This window comes from Geotrypetes seraphini, chromosome 10 (genome assembly GCF_902459505.1).
Source record: "Geotrypetes seraphini chromosome 10, aGeoSer1.1, whole genome shotgun sequence".
NCBI classification, from domain to species: domain Eukaryota; kingdom Metazoa; phylum Chordata; class Amphibia; order Gymnophiona; family Dermophiidae; genus Geotrypetes; species Geotrypetes seraphini.
The window spans coordinates 146249860-146270903 of record NC_047093.1 but is presented as its reverse complement, the minus strand read 5'-3'; the positions used below and the strand labels follow the sequence as shown (position 1 = coordinate 146270903).

Sequence of the window (21044 nt, the reverse complement as noted above, 5' to 3'; positions counted from 1 at the left end):
AGAGTCTTTTGAATGAGAGGAAATGGAGGAAATGCATACAGAAAGCGATTCCCCCAATCCAGTAGAAAGGCATCTGCCTCGAGGCGATGAGGGGTGTAGATCCTGGAGCAAAACTGAGGCAGTTTGAAGTTGTGGGGGGCCGCAAAGAGGTCTATCTGAGGCGTCCCCCATTGTGCAAAGAGCTGATGAAGGGGGTTGGAATGGAGGGTCCATTCGTGAGGCTGGAGGAGACGACTCAAGTTGTCTGCCAAGACGTTGTCCTTCCCCTGAATGTAGACAGCTTTGAGGAAGGCGTTGTGGCGAACCGCCCAATCCCAGACTCTGAGAGCTTCCTGGCAGAGGAAGGACGAGCCCATGCCCCCTTGCTTGTTTACATAGTACATGGCGACCTGGTTGTCTGTGCGAATGAGGACCACCATGTCGTGAAGCAGATGTTGAAAAGCTTGAAGAGCATAGATGGCCCTGAGCTCTAGAAGATTGATCTGATGGAGTCGGTCCGCATTGGTCCAGAATCCCTGAGTGCGAAGCCCATCCAGATGAGCCCCCCATGCATAGGTCGAGGAATCGGTTGTGGTGGGGAGGAGTGTGAAACAGCAAACCTCTGGATAGATTCGAAGAGGTCATCCACCAAAGTAGAGACTGCCGAAGAGCAGGAGTGACTACGATGTGTCGAGACAACGGGTCGGACACCTGAGTCCATTGAGAAGCCAGGGTCCACTGAGGAATCCTGAGATGGAGTCTGGCAAAGGGCGTCACATGAACTGTAGAGGCCATGTGGCCCAGGAGGACCATCATGTGTCTCGCTGAAATGGTCTGGCGAGAAGACACAGACTGGCAGAGATGAAGAAGAGCATCCAGGCGCTGAGGCGGAAGGAATGCTCGAAGCTGAATGGTGTCCAGGACCGCCCCGATGAAGGGGAGAGACTGGGAAGGCTGTAGATGAGATTTGGGGAAGTTGATCTCGAAGCCCAAATTCTTCAGGAAGCAAATCGTGGCTGAGGTCACCGAAATTACCTCTGGGGCAGACGGGGCCTTGATGAGCCAGTCGTCGAGGTAGGGAAACACCTGAAGACCCCTGTTCCGAAGTGCAGCGGCCACCACCACCAGACACTTTGTGAAGACTCTGGGAGACGAGGACAGGCCGAATGGAAGCACTCGATACTGCAGATGTAGATGTCCCACCCGAAATCTGAGGAACTTGCGGGAGGCCGGATGAATGGGAATGTGCGTGTAGGCCTCCTTGAGATCCAGAGAGCATAACCAGTCGTTCTGCTCGAGGAGGGGGTATAGAGAAGCAAGGGTCAGCATGCGAAACCGCTCCTTGACCAAGAACTTGTTGAAGACCTGAAGGTCTAGAATGGGACGGAGGTCGCCCGTCTTCTCGATGGACCTCTGGGTCCTTTCCATCGTAAGAGAAGGATACTCTCTTCAATTCCATCGGGTCCCTCCGGACCACCCTCCAAGAGAGTATCCTTCAAACTTGACACAGACCGCCCTTCTTCTTCAGGAACCTCAGGCTTTGCTCCGGCTTCGGGCCGTCGAGCCGGTCCCGGTGGACCAACACAACCGGGGTTTCTACTCCCGGTATAGAAACCCCGGTTGTGCTGGTCCACCGGGACCGGCTAGACGGCCCGAAGCCGGAGCAAAGCCTGAGCTTCCTGAAGAAGAAGGGCGGTCTGTGTCAAGTTTGAAGGATACTCTCTTGGAGGGTGGTCCGGAGGGACCCGATGGAATTGAAGAGAGTATCCTTCTCTTACGATGGAAAGGACCCAGAGGTCGGTGGTAATAGCCTCCCATCGATGATAAAAATGGTGGAGGCGACCCCCGATGGGAAAAACAGGAGGATGCAGAACGAGGTCGGTTATGTTCCCTGGAATAGAGTCAAAACGGCTGAGTAGCCTTCGGTGCAGCCGGCGTCTGGGATTTCTGCTGAGCCTTTTGGGGAGGCTGTCTCTTCGCCGGTTGCCTCGCAGCAGGAGTCTGCCGTGGAGTGTAGCGCCGCTGATAGATCAAGGGCGGTCTAGAAGGTCGAGACTGTTGAGGCTTCGGCTTAGGCCAAAGGATAGATTGGAAAGACTTCTCATGGTCTGAAAGTTTTTTGGTAACAGTCTCGATTGACTCGTCGAACAGATCCGCACCCGCACAAGGCACATTGGCAAGCCTGTCCTGGAGGTTCGGATCCATGTCAATCGTTTGAAGCCATGCCAAACGACGCATGGCCACGGAGCAGGCGGCAGCACGTGCCGAGAGTTCAAAGGCATCGTACGAGGATTGCATCAGTTGAAGACACAGCTGGGAGAGTGAGGCTACCACCTCCTCGAACTCGAATCGAGCCTGAGAATCGATGAAGGGAGTAAACTTTCGCAGCACCGGCAAGAAGAACTCCAAATATGAAGAAAAGAAGAAATTATAATTGAGAACTCGTGAAGCCATCATCGAGTTCTGGTATATTCTTCTACCGAACTTATCCATTGTTCTGCCCTCTCGTCCCGGTGGCACAGAGGCATAGACTTGGGAGGGATGAGAACGCTTCAGGGAGGATTCGACCAGCAGGGATTGATGGGAGAGTTGAGCCCCCTCAAACCCCTTGTGATGGACAATGCGATATCTTGCATCTAATTTGCTCGGGACCGCAGGAATTGAGTATGGCGTCTCAAAACATCTCATAAATGTCTGATCCAGCAATTTATGAAGAGGAAGCCGAAGAGACTCAGTAGGAGGATGAGGCAAGTGCATGGTGTCGAGATACTCCTTCGAATACCGAGACCCAGTGTCCAAAGTAACATCCAAGTCATCTGCCATTTGACGGAGAAAGGAAGAAAAAGACAACTGGTCTGCCAGTACCAGCCTCCGAGATGGACTGGATGAAGTGGAAGCCTCAGGATCCATAGAGACTTGAGAGTGACAAGGAGAATAAGAGGTAGATGGTTCCTCGTACTCCGGCCCCTCTGGGGGCGACAAATCAGAGGAAGAGAATCCCAGACGTGGCAGCTTCTTCTGTGGCGAAACCTCAGAATGGCGCGAGGAGTGCCGAGATGAGTGCCTGGATCGATGCCCCTCCCGGTGCCTGAAGGGAGAGCGAGAATGGCGATACTTCGCATGGTCCCCTGAAGCTTCCAGTGAATGAATAGGACTGGAAGCAGTAGAGCAAAGGGGCGGGATGGAGGCCGCCTCACGTGATGCAGCCCAGGGCTGGTATGGAGTGCGGAAGAACTCTTCCTGAGATTTACTATGCCCAGGGCTTCGATTACCAATCAGGGGAACAGCGCTTTGTTGGCGCAGAGGCGTAATGGGCTCTAAAGGAGGCATGTCGCTAATGGAAGCCCGCCTCGAGGGACCGGCCGCCCTTCGCCACTCCTCCTCGTCAAGCAACGAGATCGATCAACGAGGAGGAGGAGGAGGAGGGGGCGGTCCGCCCCCTGGGACCGGGACCGGGAGGTCACCCTGGATGGAGGCGATTAACTTGGGTCCCATAGTTTGCATGAGCTCGACAAACTGAGCTTCAAGCAGGGACCGAAGCGAAGCCGATATGGGGGGTTCCGCACCGAAAGGGGGTCCCCCAGCATGGTCTTCGCGCTCCTTCGTGGTCGAGTGCTTCTGCTTGGAAGCTTTTGGCACCTTAATGACCACAGGTGGAATAGTGGAGGGCAGTACCTGAGTCGAGGAGACAGGCACCGGCATCGAACTCGGGGCCGAAACCGGAGTAAACGAAGCCGGCTTCAGAAGGCCTGGAGTAGCGGGAGTAGCAGCTGGCTTCACATGGACAGGCGAAGCGGCCGATGACGTCGAAGCCGAAGGTTCTTTAGCAGCTTCCATCTTAAACATCGACTCCCACAACAGACAGCGCCGCTTAAACGCCCGCGCTGTAAGAGTGGAACAAGGCTGGCACGATTTCGGGAAATGTTCTGGACCTAGTCACTGCAGGCAGCGTCGATGTGGGTCTGTCAACGAAATCGCGCGCTGGCACTTGCTACACTTTTTAAAACCGGTGATTGGCCGGGACATAGGCCGAAAAAGCTCTGCCGCAAGATCGAAGGAGCTGGGCCTGAGCCACGTGGCCGACCCGGCCGACTCGCTGGAAGAAAATTTTTTTTTTTTTTTAAAGAATAAAGAAAGAAAATACACGATAAGGAGTAAAAGAAACCCAAAATCGCGGAAATTAGAAGGCAAAAATGGGAATTCAGTCAGCGCAGAATTGAAGTAAAACTTCTCAGCTCCGCAGAAAGAAAAGAACTGAGGAGACACGCCCGAACCATTGGGCGGGAAGGTACTGGCGCATGCGCGGTGCGGGCATCTCGAAACTTCTAAGTTTCTTCAAGCAAGACATGCTTGTGAGACGTCCGTATCGGGGCTCTGTCGGATGACATCACCCACTAGTGAGAATACCTGCCTGCTTGTCCTGGGATAATGTCTGTCTACAACCTCTCTTACAGGCAGGTGCGCCCCTGGCGAGGGGGGTATAAACCCTGTGGGCCTCAACCAGTGGCCTTAAAAGCTACAGCAGAGCTTGGGTGGCAATAGCCCAAAGCAGCCATAATGACAACACAGATTCTTCAGCCTGAGTAAGAGATGTACCGAGAAAGGAATTAAATCCATTCAGAGATGGTTCTTGGGAAATCAAAAATCCCCACTCATCAGCAGAGAACTACATCCTAACTCCTTAATGGGGAGTCAGCCAGCTGCGATCTTCCTCCAGGCAGAATCGGTCACCTACTGGTTCCTGTACACTGGGGTGTAGAAAATCCCAGGGACCAGGAGGTCTTTCAATTTAACTGCGCTATTTTCCGCTGGAGAACCATCTACCAATACATGACCAACAAAGCAACTTCTGGAGAATGACACACAACCTTGTAGATTGACAAAAATGGCTATAAAGAAAAATCATTAACACAAATACTCAAAACACACCAGAAAGGAGGCATTGCCACCAGACATCAATGCAGGAAAGTAGGCATCACCATCCAATAGCAACACTGAAAAGAAGCATCGCCACTGGAAAGACACAGATTGTGTTCTGGCTTGGAACAAGCTGGCCAAGATGGTCCAAACGGGTTAAGCTCACACAGGCCTTGAAATGGATCTGCCTGAGGGAGCAGAGCGGGCCTACCTGGTAGGGCTGCGAAACGGGTGGGGCTGGAGGGATCTGCGTTGGGGTGCTCTGCAGTACTTGCTGAGGAGTCTGTTTGGGCTGTATTGTGCCGGGCACTGATGCCACACCCCCTACTGTATAGGAGAGACAAGAAAAGGGTCAGCAAGTCCGGGATGGAGAAATCCAAGGCTTGGGACAAAAGAAGTTGCATGCAAACATCTAATAAACCATAGATCAGTGGTATTGAGACTGGACTGGAAACAGGAAACTCAATCCAGTCCCGTCCCAGGCACAGAGAACCCACCACTCATACTCTTGAGGGCATAATCCCCCTGGCCTGGACTTGTATCTCTACCACAGGTAATGCTGTGGACATCACTAGAAGAACGGGGGGTGCAAGGGAAACCCCTCACCTGGGAGGACCATGCCCCTGACCAGGATCATGTGCCGCGGGTCCTGACTAAAGTCTTTCGGCTGTGCTTCCATCATGCCCCCTGGAGCAGCCTTCTCATACAGCATCCGTAGGGCCGGCAGCTTGCGGGGTGAGATGATGGAGAAATGTATCCCACGCTGGAAGAGAGAGACAGGAAGAAAAGTGAAGGGGAAGCACCATCCTCCCGCCTCAAGGCTGTCAATTCTAGGGAGGAAGTGATGACCTTGTCAGGAAGGGGTGACCCTGGTTCCTCCTCACACATCTTAGCGCTGGGAACAATATCAGTCTCCACCGAGCAAGAGAGAACATTTTAAATACCAGGACCCAGAGTCTAGTAACATAGCATAACAATTTCACTTATATACCGCAACTACTTCTCAGTTCAGTACGGTTAACAAAAGAATTAAATACTGAACACTCACCAGTGATCCCATTTTTTAAAAAATGTATCAAATAGATAAGATTTTAACAATTTTCTAAAAGTTTGATAGGAGTTGGAACTTGTTAACAAATTGCAAAAACTGTTGTCCCATGAGCCAGCCTGATAAGATAAAATTCTAAGGAAAAATCGTTTATACAAGCAACCTTTTGCAGAGGTAAATGCAAAGAGTCTAAAATCCAGAGAAAGACACCTACTATTGACAAGTTTAAAGTGGTCAATAAGATAATTGTCTCTGATGAGGCTCAGAAGAGCTTTCTGAGTGGAGGGGGACTCGAGAATAGTCCCTGCTGTAAAGGATTACTAAAAGCTCTTCCTATATGAAAAGGTACTAGCTATAAGAGAGACAAAGAGAGAGTCAGAGACTGAGACAGAGAAAGAGACACAGCCCGCAGAAGCAGGAATTTGACACTCACCTCCCCAATCTTCTGTACCAGGTTTTCAGTGGAGTAGCCAGAGTAGGCGGTGCTTTCCACCGCCGGCAGAAGGTATGGAGGTGAGTTACAGATCAAGATGCACACTTTGTGCGTCTGTCCGCTGAAATACAAATGCACCTAAGAGTTACCAATAACTACAGAGAAGCAAGTGATAGCAGCTGGAAACTTAAGCAGGAAGAGACAGCCAGTAATTGGAGAGTGACAGTCAGACAGGCACACTCCACAAACATAAGAATTGCCATACTGGGACAGACCAAAGGTTCATCAAGCCCAGTATCCTGTTTCCAACAGTGGCCAACCCAGGTCCCAAGTACCAGGCAGAAACCCAAAGAGTAGCAACATTTCAGAGCTGAGATTGTGATGTCATAATGCCTCATTCCACCAATGCCTAAGAGCCAACCTCATCAGTGATGTCACAATGGCTTGATTGTCCTATATAGTACTTGACTCACATAAGAACATAAGAGCTGCTGTACTGGGACAGACCAAAGGTCCATCAAGCCAACAGTGGCCAACCCAGGTCCCAAGTACCAGGCAGAAACCCAAAGAGTAGCAACATTCGAGTTGAGATTGTGATGTCATAATGCCGTATTCCACCAATGCCTAAGAGCCAACCTCAACAGTGATGTCACAATGGCTTCATTTTCCTATACAGTACTTGGCTCACATAAGAGCTGTCATACTGGGACAGACCAAAGGTTCATCAAGCCCAGTATCCTGTTTCCAACAGTGGCCAACCCAGGTCCCAAGTACTTAGCTACATCCCAAGTAGTCAAACAGATTTTATGCTGCTCATCCTAGGAATAAGTAGTGGATTTCCCCATGTCCATCTCAATAATAGATTATGGACTTCTCTTTCAGGAAATTACCCAAACCTTTTTAAACTCTGCTAAGTTAACTGCTTTCACCACGTTCTCTGGAAATGAATTCCAGAGTTTAATTACACGTTGAGTGAAGAAATATTTTCTCTGGTATGCTTTAAATCTACTACTTAGGGCTAGATTCACTAAGCAAACCGATTGTGTACTGACCGGTTTGCGACCCGATTTTTCTCCAACCCGATTCACTAACCTCCCTTCCGATCTAATTCCGATCCGTGCATGCAAATGAGGGGAAATGGCATGCAAAGTGGGGAAGGATGCGATTCACTAACAAAATTTAGGCACACCTACTGTGCTGGCTGACCAACAAAGGAGTGACTGCTGGGGACCAGTCGCTGACGTCCTTTCCAACTGATGCCCTGCTCTTGTATGCAGCCATACTCGGGAGCCCGTGGTTTTAAAAGAACACGCCGTGAGGAAAGATGGAGGAAAGTAAGCTAACAGTTCCTTTTTTTAAAAAGCTTTATCTGTCGCAAGTCCATGGTTTTAACCCGCAGGCTCATGACAATATAGCGTTTTTAAAAAAGGAACTGCCTCTCTGCCGCCCTGCACACGCTCTCCCCCTCTTCCCCCAGGTGCTCTGAAAGCCTGTTTATAGCTCATTACCATTCATTTTAATATGTTGTGAGACTTGGTACAGGGTTTGCTTCTGTTCAAAATCATTTTCTGCGTTGGAAACCCATATGTCTGTGCTAGCTTTCTGCATCGGCCCCTTGAAAGTTCCCTTCTACTTCTGGGCTGCAGAGGTGGCAGTTGGTCAGTTTGCACTCAGGGAGCAAGAGGGAAGTTAGGAGAGCTAGCACATGCGCAGACCATCTATAGCAGGGATCTCAAAGTCCCTCCTTGAGGGCCGCAATCCAGTCGGGTTTTCAGGATTTCCCCAATGAATATGCATTGAAAGCAGTGAATGCACATAGATCTCATGCATATTCATTGGGGGAATCCTGAAAACCTGACCAGATTGCGGCCCTCAAGGAGGGACTTTGAGACCCCTGATCTATAGGCAAAGAAGATGGTCTGCGCATGCGTCAGGATCGCTCTGCAGCAATCCGTGAGATCGCTTGTGGGCATGTTTACGATTAGAGCATTTGCACGCGCAGTCTTTTGTGAATCAGTTGCCCGGGATTGGATCAGTCACGGATCTGAATGCTTTAGTAAGGTTAGTAGCTTCTTTGCATGCCCCCTAGCCCTAATATTTTTGGAAAGAGTAAACAAGTGATTCACATCTACCTATTCCACTCCAAACAGACAGATGGTCAGTGATTGAAGAGAGACAATCAACAGGCACACTCTACAGACACACAGATTAAAAGACGGATTTGAATCATACGTGTTTCAGACTCACATTTGTTCCCTCATTTTCTTGAAGTCATCAAAAAGCTGGAGTGCAGTGCTAAGCCCCTCTGCAATGAGGCTGCAACTCTCCCCTCCACCACCCATAAACCTACAAAGGGAAGCAAGACAGACAACAGAGGTCACTGGTCAGAGGGGGCACCACATCACTCCTGCAGAGCAGGGCCAAATGAACAAATAGAGAACACAGATTACTGGCCAGCAGGAAGGATGGCTTAGGTACTGAAAACTTGAGGGAGCAGTCCCCTTTACTCTGCCATGACCCTATGTCTTAAAGATTTCATCTCTCCCACCCCACTTCATATAGCATATCATCTGAGCAGGTTACTGTATGTATCCTGGCTCTTTATTCCTCTGAGTTCAAGTCATCCACCCCAAGATTTTAACTCTGCAAGCTACACTTCCCAGCTTCTCCTCCCTCTGAACTCCTCAAGGGAGAAAATCCAGAAAGCAAAAAGTGCTCCCTGCTGCTTCCTCTTAACCACTAGTAAACCTACATTACAATCTGTCCACTGGAACACTAACACTGGTGTTGTAAGTGAACATTGTATGACACACAATTAAAAGTGAAATGTTTCAAGATAGAAGCACAGCTCCCCAAATCCTTCCCAATAACAACAACACTGCTGATACATGTTACAGGAAGAGAGGCACGGATCCTCAACCTCCCTCCTGATAACAGTGACACAACTCAGCTCCGTCAACCACAGGGATGAGGAAAGAATACAGCACTTACTGAATACTGTCTAGCCATGTCACAAACTCATAGGCGCTGCTGGTGGGGGCATGGCACTGCACGTAGGATTCTGGGGCGCAATCCACCGTATTGAAAACCACCAGGCTATACTGGGTGCCGCCATACTGCTCAAAGCATGGGGGGGGGAGCAAAGACACAGGCTGTTAGTGAGAGGAAAACTCCCTCCCCCCTTCCCCACATGTCTGAATCGAAAGAGAAGGAGAAAGTTGTTTGAGACAAACTCACATCCCCTCCGAAGTCCGTCTCAGCAGGAGGTCCTCCGTTAAAGTACCTGCAGAGGAAAGAGATGGCAGCTCTCTCACTAACAGCAAAAGAAACTGCATGCCAAACGACTGCTTGTGCAAAGGGGAAAAGCAGGAGGTTTAGTAACACAGGAACTCCAGAACGAGGAATTATCCACGGCATTTCCTATATATAAAACAGGCCATTTTTTCACTTATAAAATATTGCACAGGTGAATGTGCATCTACGAGAATAGCAAGGATGTGTTTCTGCAGTTCATGTGTAGGTTTTCCTGGGGGTAGCATCCAAGTACAGCGGGAACGAACACACATTCAAATGGAGAAATTAGGTTCTTACCTGCTAATTTACTTTCTTTTAGCTTCTCCAGACCAGTAGAGGTTAACTTTACGAATGGGTATATATCTAATCATGACCAGCAGGTGGAGACTGAAAACAAAACTTTGGGACAGTATATCCTAGCCCCTCCTCTCTATTTCCCTCAGTCTGCCGAATAGCCAAGCAGAACCAAGAACTGGAAAACAACAGAGAGAAAAAACAATACTCCGAAAGGAGTAACAAATAACAAACCCAAAATGCTGTTGGAAAATGCAGAGGAGAAATTCCCGAAGGAAGAATGTCCCCACAGCTCGCCAGCTAAGCCAGCCGAGCCACAGCCGCTGTTCTTCAATTCTCCCCGGCCCTAGAAAAATACTAGAACCCGCAGCAAAAACCAAAAACTGCCCGCGCAACAGCCCCAACAACAACAACAACAGACAGGGTGGGGACCTCTACTGGTCTGGAGAAGCTAAAAGAAAGTAAATTAGCAGGTAAGAACCTAATTTCTCCTTCTTTAGCACTCTCCAGACCAGTAGAGGTTAACTTTACGAATGGGACGTACCAAAGCAGTCCCTCTCACGGGCGGGACCCCCGAAGGGCCGATACCAGTACACGCTCACCGAACACTGCGTCCCGACGCGCCTGCACATCAACCCGATAATGACGAACAAAGGAATGCAAGGAGGACCAAACCGCAGCCTTACAAATATCCACAGGAGGCACGAGCGACGACTCAGCCCAAGAAGCCGCCTGACCCCGAGTGGAATGAGCCTTGAGAAACTCCGGAACAGGCTGCTGTTTCAGAAGATAAGCGGAAGCAATCGTCTCCTTGATCCAGCGCGCAATAGTAGCCTTAGAAGCGCCAGCTCCCCGACGAGGACCCGCCAGGAGGACAAAGAGATGATCGGACTTCCGGAATTCCTGGGTCCGCTGCACATAAGAGCGAAGGACCCGACCGACATCCAACTTGCGCAGCTGCCGTTGCTCAGAAGAGCCCTCCCGACCACCCAAGACCGGGAGAACCACCGATTGATTGACATGAAAAGGAGAAACAACCTTAGGCAGAAAGGAAGGAACAGGCCGCAAGACGACCCGCTCCCTAGAAAACTCCAAGAAGGGAGTCCTACAAGAGAAAGCCTGCAGCTCAGAAACACGCCTAGCAGAAGTAATGGCCACCAAAAAGACCGCCTTCAAAGTAAGGTCCTTCAAAGAACAGTCGTCCAACGGCTCGAAAGGCGGACGCACCAAAACAGAGAGAACCAGATTAAGATCCCAAGAGGGAACCGAGGGCCGTAGGGGAGGCCTAAGCAACTTGGCCGCCCGCAAAAACCGAATCACATCAGGAAGAGCCGATAAACGCTGACCTGACACCAACCCTCGAAAAGCCGACAGGGCCGCAAGATGAACCCGGAGAGAAGACCAAGCCAGGCCTCTATCCAGGCCATCCTGCAAGAACTCCAGAATGTTAGGCAGAGAAGCGCGAAAAGAGGTCACTCCCCGCGCCCGACACCATTCCTCAAAGAGACGCCAAACCCGCACATAAGCCCGAGAGGTAGAAAGCCTCCGGGACCCCAACAGTGTAGAGATCACCTTGTCTGAATATCCCTTCTTGCTAAGGCGACCCCTTTCAAGAGCCACGCCGTAAGACAGAAGGGAGACGGGTCGAACATGGGAATGGGACCCTGCATCAGAAGGTCGTCCGTGAGAGGCAGAGGAAGAGGATCCGCTACCAGGTGCCTCACCAGATCCGCATACCACGGACGGCGAGGCCAATCCGGCGCCACCAGCACCACCAAACCCGGATGGTAAACAATGCGAAGAAGCACTCTGCCCACCAGCGGCCAAGGAGGGAACACATACAACAGCCCCTCCATTGGCCACTGCTGGACCAGAGCATCCAGACCCTCGGCCAGACCGTCCCTGCGACGACTGAAGAAGCGGGGCACTTTGGCGTTGCCACCCGTGGCCATCAGGTCCATCAGGGGCTGCCCCCAAGCCTGCACTATCAACTGAAACGCCTCGGCGCCGAGACACCACTCTCCTGGATCTAGGAAGTGACGACTGAGGAAGTCTGCCTGAACATTTTCTACTCCGGCTATGTGAGAGGCCGAGAGGTCCAGCAGATGGGATTCCGCCCAAACCATGAGCAGAGCCGCCTCCTGCGCCACCTGAGTGCTCTTGGTGCCCCCCTGACGATTGACATAAGCCACCGCCGTGGCATTGTCCGACAGCACTCTGACCGACTTGCCCCGCAACAGGGAGTGGAAAGCCAACAGCGCCAGACGGACCGCTCTGGTCTCCAACACGTTGATCGACCAGGCGGCCTCCTCCGCGGACCAGGTGCCCTGAGCTGAGTGACCCAAACACTGAGCCCCCCAACCCAGGAGACTCGCATCCGTCAGGAGCACCGTCCACTGCGGGAGATCCAGACCCACCCCCTGAACTAGGTGAGGGGTCTGGAGCCACCAACGCAGACTGCAGCGCGCCAAGCCTCGCAGGGGGACCGGAACATCCATCCCGTGCCTCTGGGGAGACCACCTCCGGAGCAGAGCATACTGGAGAGGACGCATGTGGGCCCGCGCCCACCTCACCACGTCCAGGGACGCCGCCATCGACCCCAAGACCTGGAGGAAATCTCGCGCCCGAGGACACCGGGACGCCAAAAGCAGGCGAATCTGAGATTGCAATTTGCTCACCCGGCCCTCTGGGAGGAAGACCTTCCCCAAGGAGGTGTCGAACAGCACCCCTAGGTACTCCAGACGCTGAGCCGGGACCAACCGACTCTTGGAAAGGTTGACCACCCAGCCCAGCGACCGGAGAAACTCCACCACCCGAGCAGTCACCCGGGAGCTTTCCTGCAACGACTTTGCCCGAATTAACCAGTCGTCCAGGTAGGGGTGTACCAGGATGCCCTCCGACCGCAAGGCTGCCGCGACGACCACCATCACCTTGGTGAACGTCCGAGGAGCCGTGGCCAGCCCAAAGGGAAGCGCACAGAACTGAAAGTGCCGACCCAAGATCGCAAAGCGCAGGAAACGCTGATGAGAGGCCCGAATGGGAACATGCAAGTAGGCCTCCGTCAGATCGAGAGAAGTGAGAAACTCCCCCGGCTGAACCGCCAGAATGACCGACCGCAGAGTTTCCATACGGAAAGAGGGAATCTTGAGAGCACTGTTGACCCCTTTCAAATCGAGGATGGGCCGAAAGGTCCCCTCCTTCTTGGGCACCACAAAGTAAATGGAGTACCTGCCCGTGCCCCACTCCGGAGGGGGCACCGGAACAACTGCCCTGAGATCTAGCAAGCGCTGAAGGGTCTGGCGAAAAGCCTGCGTCTTCCCCGGAGTCTGACATGGAGAAGCGAGGAAAAAATCCGGTAGAGAGCGGGCGAACTCCAGGGCATAACCGTCCCGCACCACCTCCAGGACCCACTGATCGGACGTGATCTCGGCCCATTTGGGGAAAAAATCGCGCAGCCGGGCCCCCACCGGAACCAAAGGGGGCGCCGGCAAGGCGTCATTGTGCAGGACGGGAAGCGGGGGAACCGGCGGAGGGATTCCCTGCCCCCCGACGGGCCCCCCGAAAGGGCTGCATACGCTGGAAGAACCGACCCCGGGAAAATCCCGGAGACTGGAAAGAAGCAGCCCCACGCCCAGGGCGATACTTGCGAAAATCCCGCAAACGCCCCCGGGCCGCACCCCCCCGAGACGCCGGGCGGGCACGGTCCTCCGGCAGACGGGGAACTTTCGAGTCCGACAGAGTCTGAATCAACTTATCCAAGTCCTCTCCAAACAAAAACGACCCCCGAAAGGGAAATTTAGTAAGCTTAGCTTTGGACGCAGCATCCGCCGCCCAAGCGCGCAGCCACAACACACGCCTTGCGGCCACGCCAAAAGCCATAGACTTAGCCGAGATCCGCACCAAGTCATAGAGAGCATCTGAGAGGAATGAGGCCGCCATCTCAATCTTCGCAACCTCCTGATCCACCAGAGACCAGTCGTCAGACTCTCGATCCAAGACCCGCTCCGCCCACCGAAACACGGCGCGAGCGACCAGTCCCCCACAAATAGCCGCCTGGACCCCAAAGGCAGAGACCTGAAAATTTTGCTTAAGGAGGCCCTCCAATTTGCGCTCCTCAGGGTCTCGCAAGGCAGAACCGCCCTCAACAGGCACGGTATGCCGCTTGGAAATTGCCGAGACCACCGCATCCACGACCGGCGAAGCTAACGTAGCCCGATCCCCTTCAGGAATGGGATACAGGCGAGCCATGCTGCGCGCCAGCCGAAACGGCGTCTCCGGCGTTTTCCACTGCTCCAGGATAATATCCCGAATATCCTGATGCATAGGAAAAGAGCGGGAAACGGAACGGATCCCCCGCAACAGGGGGTCCCCCACACGCGGAGTCTCCGGCGGCGCGTCCTCAAAACGCAAGACCGAAGAAACCTGCTGAATAAGGTCAGGCAGCTCATCTTTCTGAAAAAGACGCACCACAGACGCCTCGTCACTGGAGAACGGGAAATCCGACAACCCGCCGCCAGCTTCCGTCCCCTCCAGAGAGTCCTGGAATTCCTCAGAAGGGTCCAGGTCCTCCTCCAGACCGACCCGTTCCTCAGACCACAAATTCTCGTCCCACGACACCCGCGGACGCTTGGACAAGGGAGGCGGCGGAGGGGACGTCACGCCAGACGAAAGAGGCAAAGCCGCAGGAAGCGCGGAGGAAAAACCACCCCCCGAGACCCCCTGGGCGCAACCGGGACCCCCAGCCGCCTGAAAATAGGCTCTGCATAAAGAAAAGAAAAATTCAGGAGAAAACCCCCCCGAGGGTCCCAAGGGACTCCCTGCCACAGCAGGGGACCCAGCAGAACCTTGCCCCTGCATAGTCAAAACAGGGGGAAGGTCACCTGAGGTGGAAGACAAAATGGAGGGGCCAGACAGAGAAGATGGCGTCTTTCCCGCCAAAACAGCTCCCTCCACAGCCTGCAGCGGCTGAGAGACCTGAAAAGTCTCAGCCGCTAAAACAGGCAAGCCGGCATCAGCTGTCAAAATATCAGCTGAGAGGGAATCCTCTAAAACCCGACCGTCGGCGGCTCGGGGAATCCCTCCGTGGGCGGACGGAGAAGACCGGGCTTCTCCACCGTTCCCTGCCGACTCGCGAGGCACCATCGGCGGGGAGCTCTGGGCGCCTGCAGCCGCTGCCGACGGAGCTCCTCCACCGCACCGGCCTGAACACCGCTTGCACAGGCCGGCCGCGAGTGCCTCGCGTCTGGAGCACAATGAGCACTTTTTCCCTTTAGAAGTGCTCATTGCTCCATACGCGACCTAGCTGTAAAAAAGTGCCGGTTAGTTGAAAAAATACAGTAAAATACAGTTTTCTTAAAGGGATACAACCCTCCAGACCAGCACTACCTCAGGATTTTTTTTTTTTTTTTTTTTTTTACAGAACAGACTCCACAGGCTCTCAAAGCAATAGTCTTGCTTGATTTAGGGGGCAAGGCTTATTGCTGAGGCTCCTCTAAAAAAATGTGGGGAGGTGGAGGAAGTGGGGGGAGGGACCCCGCTCGTGACCCGCCGGGTTTGACACCCCCGAGGTCGGACGAACCCCCAAACAGAGTCCGTCCAAGCTCCGTCCGGCTAAAAACAGGGACAATAAACCCCTTAAACAAATTCCAACAGCCCTACCAAGGGAGATGGGTACAGATCACTCAACACCTGCTGGAGACTGAAAGAAGACTGAGGGAAATAGAGAGGAGGGGCTAGGATATACTGTCCCAAAGTTTTGTTTTCAGTCTCCACCTGCTGGTCATGATTAGATATATACCCATTCGTAAAGTTAACCTCTACTGGTCTGGAGAGTGCTAAAGAAACACATATTTGCATCTCTCTCAGACCAGGTGCAATTTGTGAGCTTTTATAAAACAGGTCTACTTAGGCACCCCCAAATCTCTAGAGCACGTTGGGCCCATGCATGGTGTCTCTCGTCCCAGACCCCTCCAGTCTTTACTCACTCGATGGCAGGGAGCAGATAATACTTCCGCAGAGACTCAAAGTAAGCTCCCAGGTTAGCTGTGCCCTCTATCACAAATACCACGTCTGCCACCATACTGCTGCCGCCCTGGCCTGCCGCATCCAGCGTCGAGACTACCATCTCTGCAACTCCTGAGGAGTGAACGAATAGACGATCAGACTTTGTGGCACATCTTTTCACACCCACCCTTGCACAATATATACAACTTCTTGTATCCCGCAATTTTCTGCGTGGAATCAATGTGGTTTACAGCAAGAGAGGTTTACATTAGTAATTCTAAGTTGAAGATAAGTGAATCTAACAAAGATAACTCAGGTTTGAGATAGTATTGATGGGGTGGGGAAGAAGTCTTCAAGAAGCATTTAGTATTTACAAGGGGAAAAGGTATGTCTTTTGTCTTACCCAGAACACAGCCGTTCGACTAATCTTTGGCTTGAAAAAATCAGACATCACCCCATACTACAAGAAACGTCACTGGCTGCCTATCGAGGCCAGAATAATCTTCAAATTCGGTTGCCTCTGCTTCAAGACTCTTTTCGGCACCACACCCACCTACCTCCTAAAACACCTCACCCTGCAGGACAAACTCCGCTTTTCACAGAACATTACTGTTCTCATTTCCTTCTCCCAAAGGATGCAAATTCAAAAGATTCCTCAACAGGACACTCTCCTTTCAAGCAGGGATCTGGAACACCTTAAGTGACCTAATCCTGAACTCTCTAACATACCATTCTTTCAGAAAATCAGTAAAAACCCACTTATTCAACAAATCTGCACACGTTCCTTCCTCCTACCCTATGTCGCCCTGTTACTCAACTATCTATCTACCCCTTCTCAAATCTAATTGATGTTACCTCGCTGTCCTTACAGCACCTTTTGTTGTACACCATCTTAAACTGAAAAGGTATGAGGGGATATAAATAAAGCTATTATTATTATTTGGGTTTTTTTTCCTGAAGAGACAATATGTGATGGGTTACAGCAGATATGCAGGCAGACTGTTCCAGATATGTGGAATTAAACATCTTCTTCTGACATACTTGTTTAGAAGACAGGAATGGTATCTTGAAGCACTGCGTAGACCATGTTTATTAAAAGTTCTAACCACACTTTGATTTATCAACAGCACAGTGTACAAAATATATATAAAAACAAGAAATGAAAAGAACGCCATTTAAAATAGGAAAGCAAATAAAAGACAAAGCCAAAAAAAAATAGTTGCCAAAAAGAAACAGGATCCTAAGTCCCCAATCCTCTCATAAAAATGCTAAACTCAGAAAATGCGTCTTAACCGTTGATTTGAATTTTACATAAGTTAACTCAGAATGAATTATGATTGGGAGAGAATTCCACAGGCGAGGACTGCTGCAAAAAGGCAGACTTCTGAGTAGATGCTAGACATACCAAATGAACATCAGGTAAAGCAAGTTGGTGAGCAATGAACGTACACTACGAGAAGGCTTATAGGGAACTAATAATTTTCCTAAATAGTCTGGTTGACTTGACTGTAATACTTTATATGCAAGTGTTAAAGCCTTATGCATAAGGTGAAATTTAACAGGTAGCCAGTGATATTCCTTTAAAAAAGGAGAAATGTGATCATATCTTCGAGCATTAACAAGGACTCTGATAGCAGTACTTCGGATAGTTTGCAGTTTCTTAATCAAAACTGATGGCAATCCAACATAAACAATGTTGCAATAGTCTAATATAAATGAGTAGAATATAAATGAGAGACTCACAGGAATTCAGGAAGTAGTGCGAGCGAGACCTTAATTCTCTTCTTAGATAGCTTTGTGGATCGTGCAAGCTAGTTTGTAGTGAATCAGTTTTTTCACTGATAAATGAGTGCAGTTTAAGCAGTAAAGGACTGGCTCTCTTGAAATGGCTGGATCTGAAAATTAGTCTTGGTGCTCCATTTTGGAGCATTTGCAGTGGCTTCAGCTCTTTCTCTGTAATGCTGTAGTTGAGGGAGCTGCAGTAATCTAGGTAGGGTAGTAGGATGGCACCCTGGCATCAACCCTGCATTACTGCAACCTGGAATGGCAGGGAAAACTTCTGATATGATTAAATCAATGCATTTATCCATCAGCTGTAAGGTGAAAATAAGCAACAAGCAGACAGGGATGTAACCTATCTACACTACAGCAAAGATCTCACGGTGCTGAAGAGATCCTCAGCCCCAGGACTAGAACAGTAGAGATGCTCTATTCAAGAGATCTAGTCAGCCTTACAATATTCTGGGAAAATGATTTTCTCAGGTGATTTGGGTCTCTTTTTTTTATCTACCAGGAAATGTATTATTTGTCAACACATGTAAAATGATTTTGCCAATAAACTTACAGTATCTGGGGGGTGGGCTATATGGGTGTGATAGTGGGGATGTTATTGAGATGGAGGAGGTAGTTGGGATTAAGGGGATGTAATTGAGATGGGGTGATGGTGGGGGTTGGGGTGTTTATAGGGGAGAAGTGGGGTGTAAATGGGGTGATGGTGAAGTGGGGGTTAGAGGGTGTTATGGGAAATTTGGGGAGAGGTGTAGAGATGCTCTGAAGCAGAGCTAAGGCGAACCTCCGCCCCGTTGCATTCTGGTCCCTGTAGTTCCGGGTCCCGTCCCCACAATGCACCGTGCTGGCGGGGTTCTTCCCTCCCCCTCCCCGACACGTTGCCACGGACGAGGAGAATGTTCTGCCACTCACCCGCTACTCAGCGAGATCCCTGCTCCGGCCTCGGCAGTACCGGCCTAATGACGCAGGACTTTGAGAGAACGCACGCACGCACAAGCCACGTGACTTTCCGACGGCCGCCCGGCGGCCATCTTTGACTCGAGCATAGGAAGGCGACGAGCTCCGAAGCGCAGACGGTGGTGGCGTCTCATTGCCCGGATGAAAAATGGCTGCGGTGAAGGTGGGGCGTGGTCGTCTGCTCATTATGTCTCTTTGCGCGCGATAGGACACGCCCACCGCAGGCTAGTTCTCTCTCACATACATACCGGTACACCTCACTGCCACTCTCACATAGAAACAGATAGACGGTCATTCAGTCACCCAACACAAGTATCCTATGCCCTCCTTCTCATTTTCACACAAGACTGCAGCAGAGGCGGCTTAAGTTAAGGGCGGAGCAGGTGAGGCTGGAGCTCAGGGCGCCAAAATGCTCGCGCCAGTGACGTCAGCGGCCCCTCAGTGAAGGGCCCTCCCACTATTTATTATGCATTATGATATTAAACACGTTCTCCGGAGACAGGCAGGGGATATGCAGCCCCATTTCATTGGTGAAGTCTCTGACTGAGTCAATGACGTCGGTACTCTCCCATAGCTATAGTAAGCTTTTGAGCTTACTGAGAATGGGCAGGATTACCTACTTCTCGAGCCCCCTACCCTCCAACTAGCAGTTTTTTCTGACCCACTCTTGAACAGTCGCGGTTCTCTCTCTCAACCGCTTCAAAAAAAACACCCAAAAAACATTTATGACTTTATCCCAGGGGGACAAGCAAGCAGCCTATTCTCAACATGTGGGTGACGTCATCCACAGAGCCCGGATGCGTAGAAAGTTCACAACTGCTACACTGCGCATGCACAAGTGCCTTCCCAACTGACGCAAGGCGCACGTCTCCTCAGTTCTCAGTTTTTTGCGGAGCCGAGAAGTCTTATTTTGACGATCTGCACTAGACTCAGTTCTACTTAATGCCTTCTCTCACCGCGGCTCGTGCATTATTTTCTTACAGGGTCGCTGTGTTCTTTGAGCGTTTTCATTTTATTAAAAAAAACAACAAAAATACCCCAGCACTTAATTTTATTTTTTCTTTGTGTCACCGGGGGGGGGGGGGGGGGGGAGGCTGCCTCGCGGCCTTAATCTTTAGGCTTCGATCTCACTGAGGCTATTTTTCCGTTTATGTCCCGGCCGGTCATAGGCTTCAAGAAATATTGCCATTGCCAGTGTGCGATCTCCCTCACTGACCCACATAGGTGGCGTTTCAGTGTTTAGGACCTGACCATCGTCCGGAATCGTGTGCCCACTGTGATAACCTTCAACCTCGAGCCATTAAACATCGTCGAGTTCAGGTGGAGAAAATCTTCGGCGGTATGGATCCACTAATCTCGACCTCGAATCCGGTCATGCCTCTTACGGGGGTTCTGCCTTCTGCCTCGACCTTACTCAAATCTTCCTTGTTTGGAAAGTCCTTGTCCTTAAGCAAATCCGTTAAGTCTTCTCCTGAGGAGTCGCTTTCCTCACTGGCTTCCTCAGGTCAGGTAGTGCAGCAGTCTGTTCTAACAATGGTTATGAAGCTGCCCAAGAAGCATGTCTCCAAACTGAAGAGTCATTCTTTCTCCTTTTCCCTGGAGACTATAGCCACACCAAATGTCTACAGCCACACCTCAAGTCTTGGTGTCAGATTTGCAGGCTATGATCAAGACCATTATGGCTCAGGAGTTTGGTAATCTGCTTGCCAAACATACTCCTGCTTCGACTCTACTTCCTGCAGTCCAGCCTGAGCACTCAGCAGTATCACAAGGAGTCGAGTCCTTGAGAGTGCTTCAAGAGGATTTCACACACACTATGCAAGGAGTCCAGTCTTTGCGAGTGTCTCGCCTGGAGTCTATGCACTCTAAGAAGCCGAGTCCTTGCGAGTGCCTTGAGATACCTTGACACAAGGATTGGGGTCTCGACTTCGATCTCCACACTAGTACTGCCCAATTCACGATTCGAATCAATTAAAAAAAAAAAAATCGGCCTCCCGATTCAATGGCCAACCCTTCCCCCGTGCCTTCCTAAAGCAGGAACTGCAGTGCTGCCTCTTGCTGGCCATCTGCTGCTGCTCCGGCTTGAGGGGGGAGGGTCGGTCAGAAAGGCCTCCCCCAGCTTGCCCGCTCTTGTCTCCCCGCTCTTACCTCCCCCAGCTTCCTCGCTCTTACCTCCTTTATACAAATAGGGCAGCTTGCAGGCTCGCTGGTGTTATAGCAATCCCTGCAGCTGCCCATGGTCCTCAGCGGCACGTTCTCTCTGTCGCGATCCTGCCCCTGACGTCAGAGTAGGGGGCAGGACGTAGCAGGAAGAACGTACCGCTGAGGATC

The 21044-nt window shown here is 51.2% G+C and overlaps 1 protein-coding gene across 4 annotated transcripts in view; it reads right to left on the bottom strand.

Moving 5' to 3' along the window:
* The window catches only part of MED25 (mediator complex subunit 25), a 53854-nt gene extending 34775 nt beyond the window's left edge, over positions 1 to 19079 (bottom strand). Inside the window, exons 1-8 of one of the 4 annotated variants that reach the window (XM_033960869.1) lie at positions 18962 to 19079; positions 15950 to 16100; positions 9615 to 9660; positions 9369 to 9493; positions 8625 to 8723; positions 6378 to 6498; positions 5503 to 5659; positions 5108 to 5223 (exon numbers count right to left, since the gene is read on the bottom strand). In XM_033960869.1, the coding sequence (XP_033816760.1) occupies positions 5108 to 5223; positions 5503 to 5659; positions 6378 to 6498; positions 8625 to 8723; positions 9369 to 9493; positions 9615 to 9660; positions 15950 to 16089 (804 nt within the window). In that variant the 5' untranslated portion in view covers positions 16090 to 16100; positions 18962 to 19079. Of the gene's footprint in view, positions 1 to 5107; positions 5224 to 5502; positions 5660 to 6377; positions 6499 to 8624; positions 8724 to 9368; positions 9494 to 9614; positions 9661 to 15949; positions 16101 to 17711; positions 17992 to 18540; positions 18647 to 18668; positions 18890 to 18961 lie in introns of those variants that run through there. The other 3 variants (XM_033960867.1, XM_033960866.1, XM_033960868.1) reach the window with 3 other exon arrangements.
* Between the last annotated feature and the right edge of the window lie 1965 nt (positions 19080 to 21044).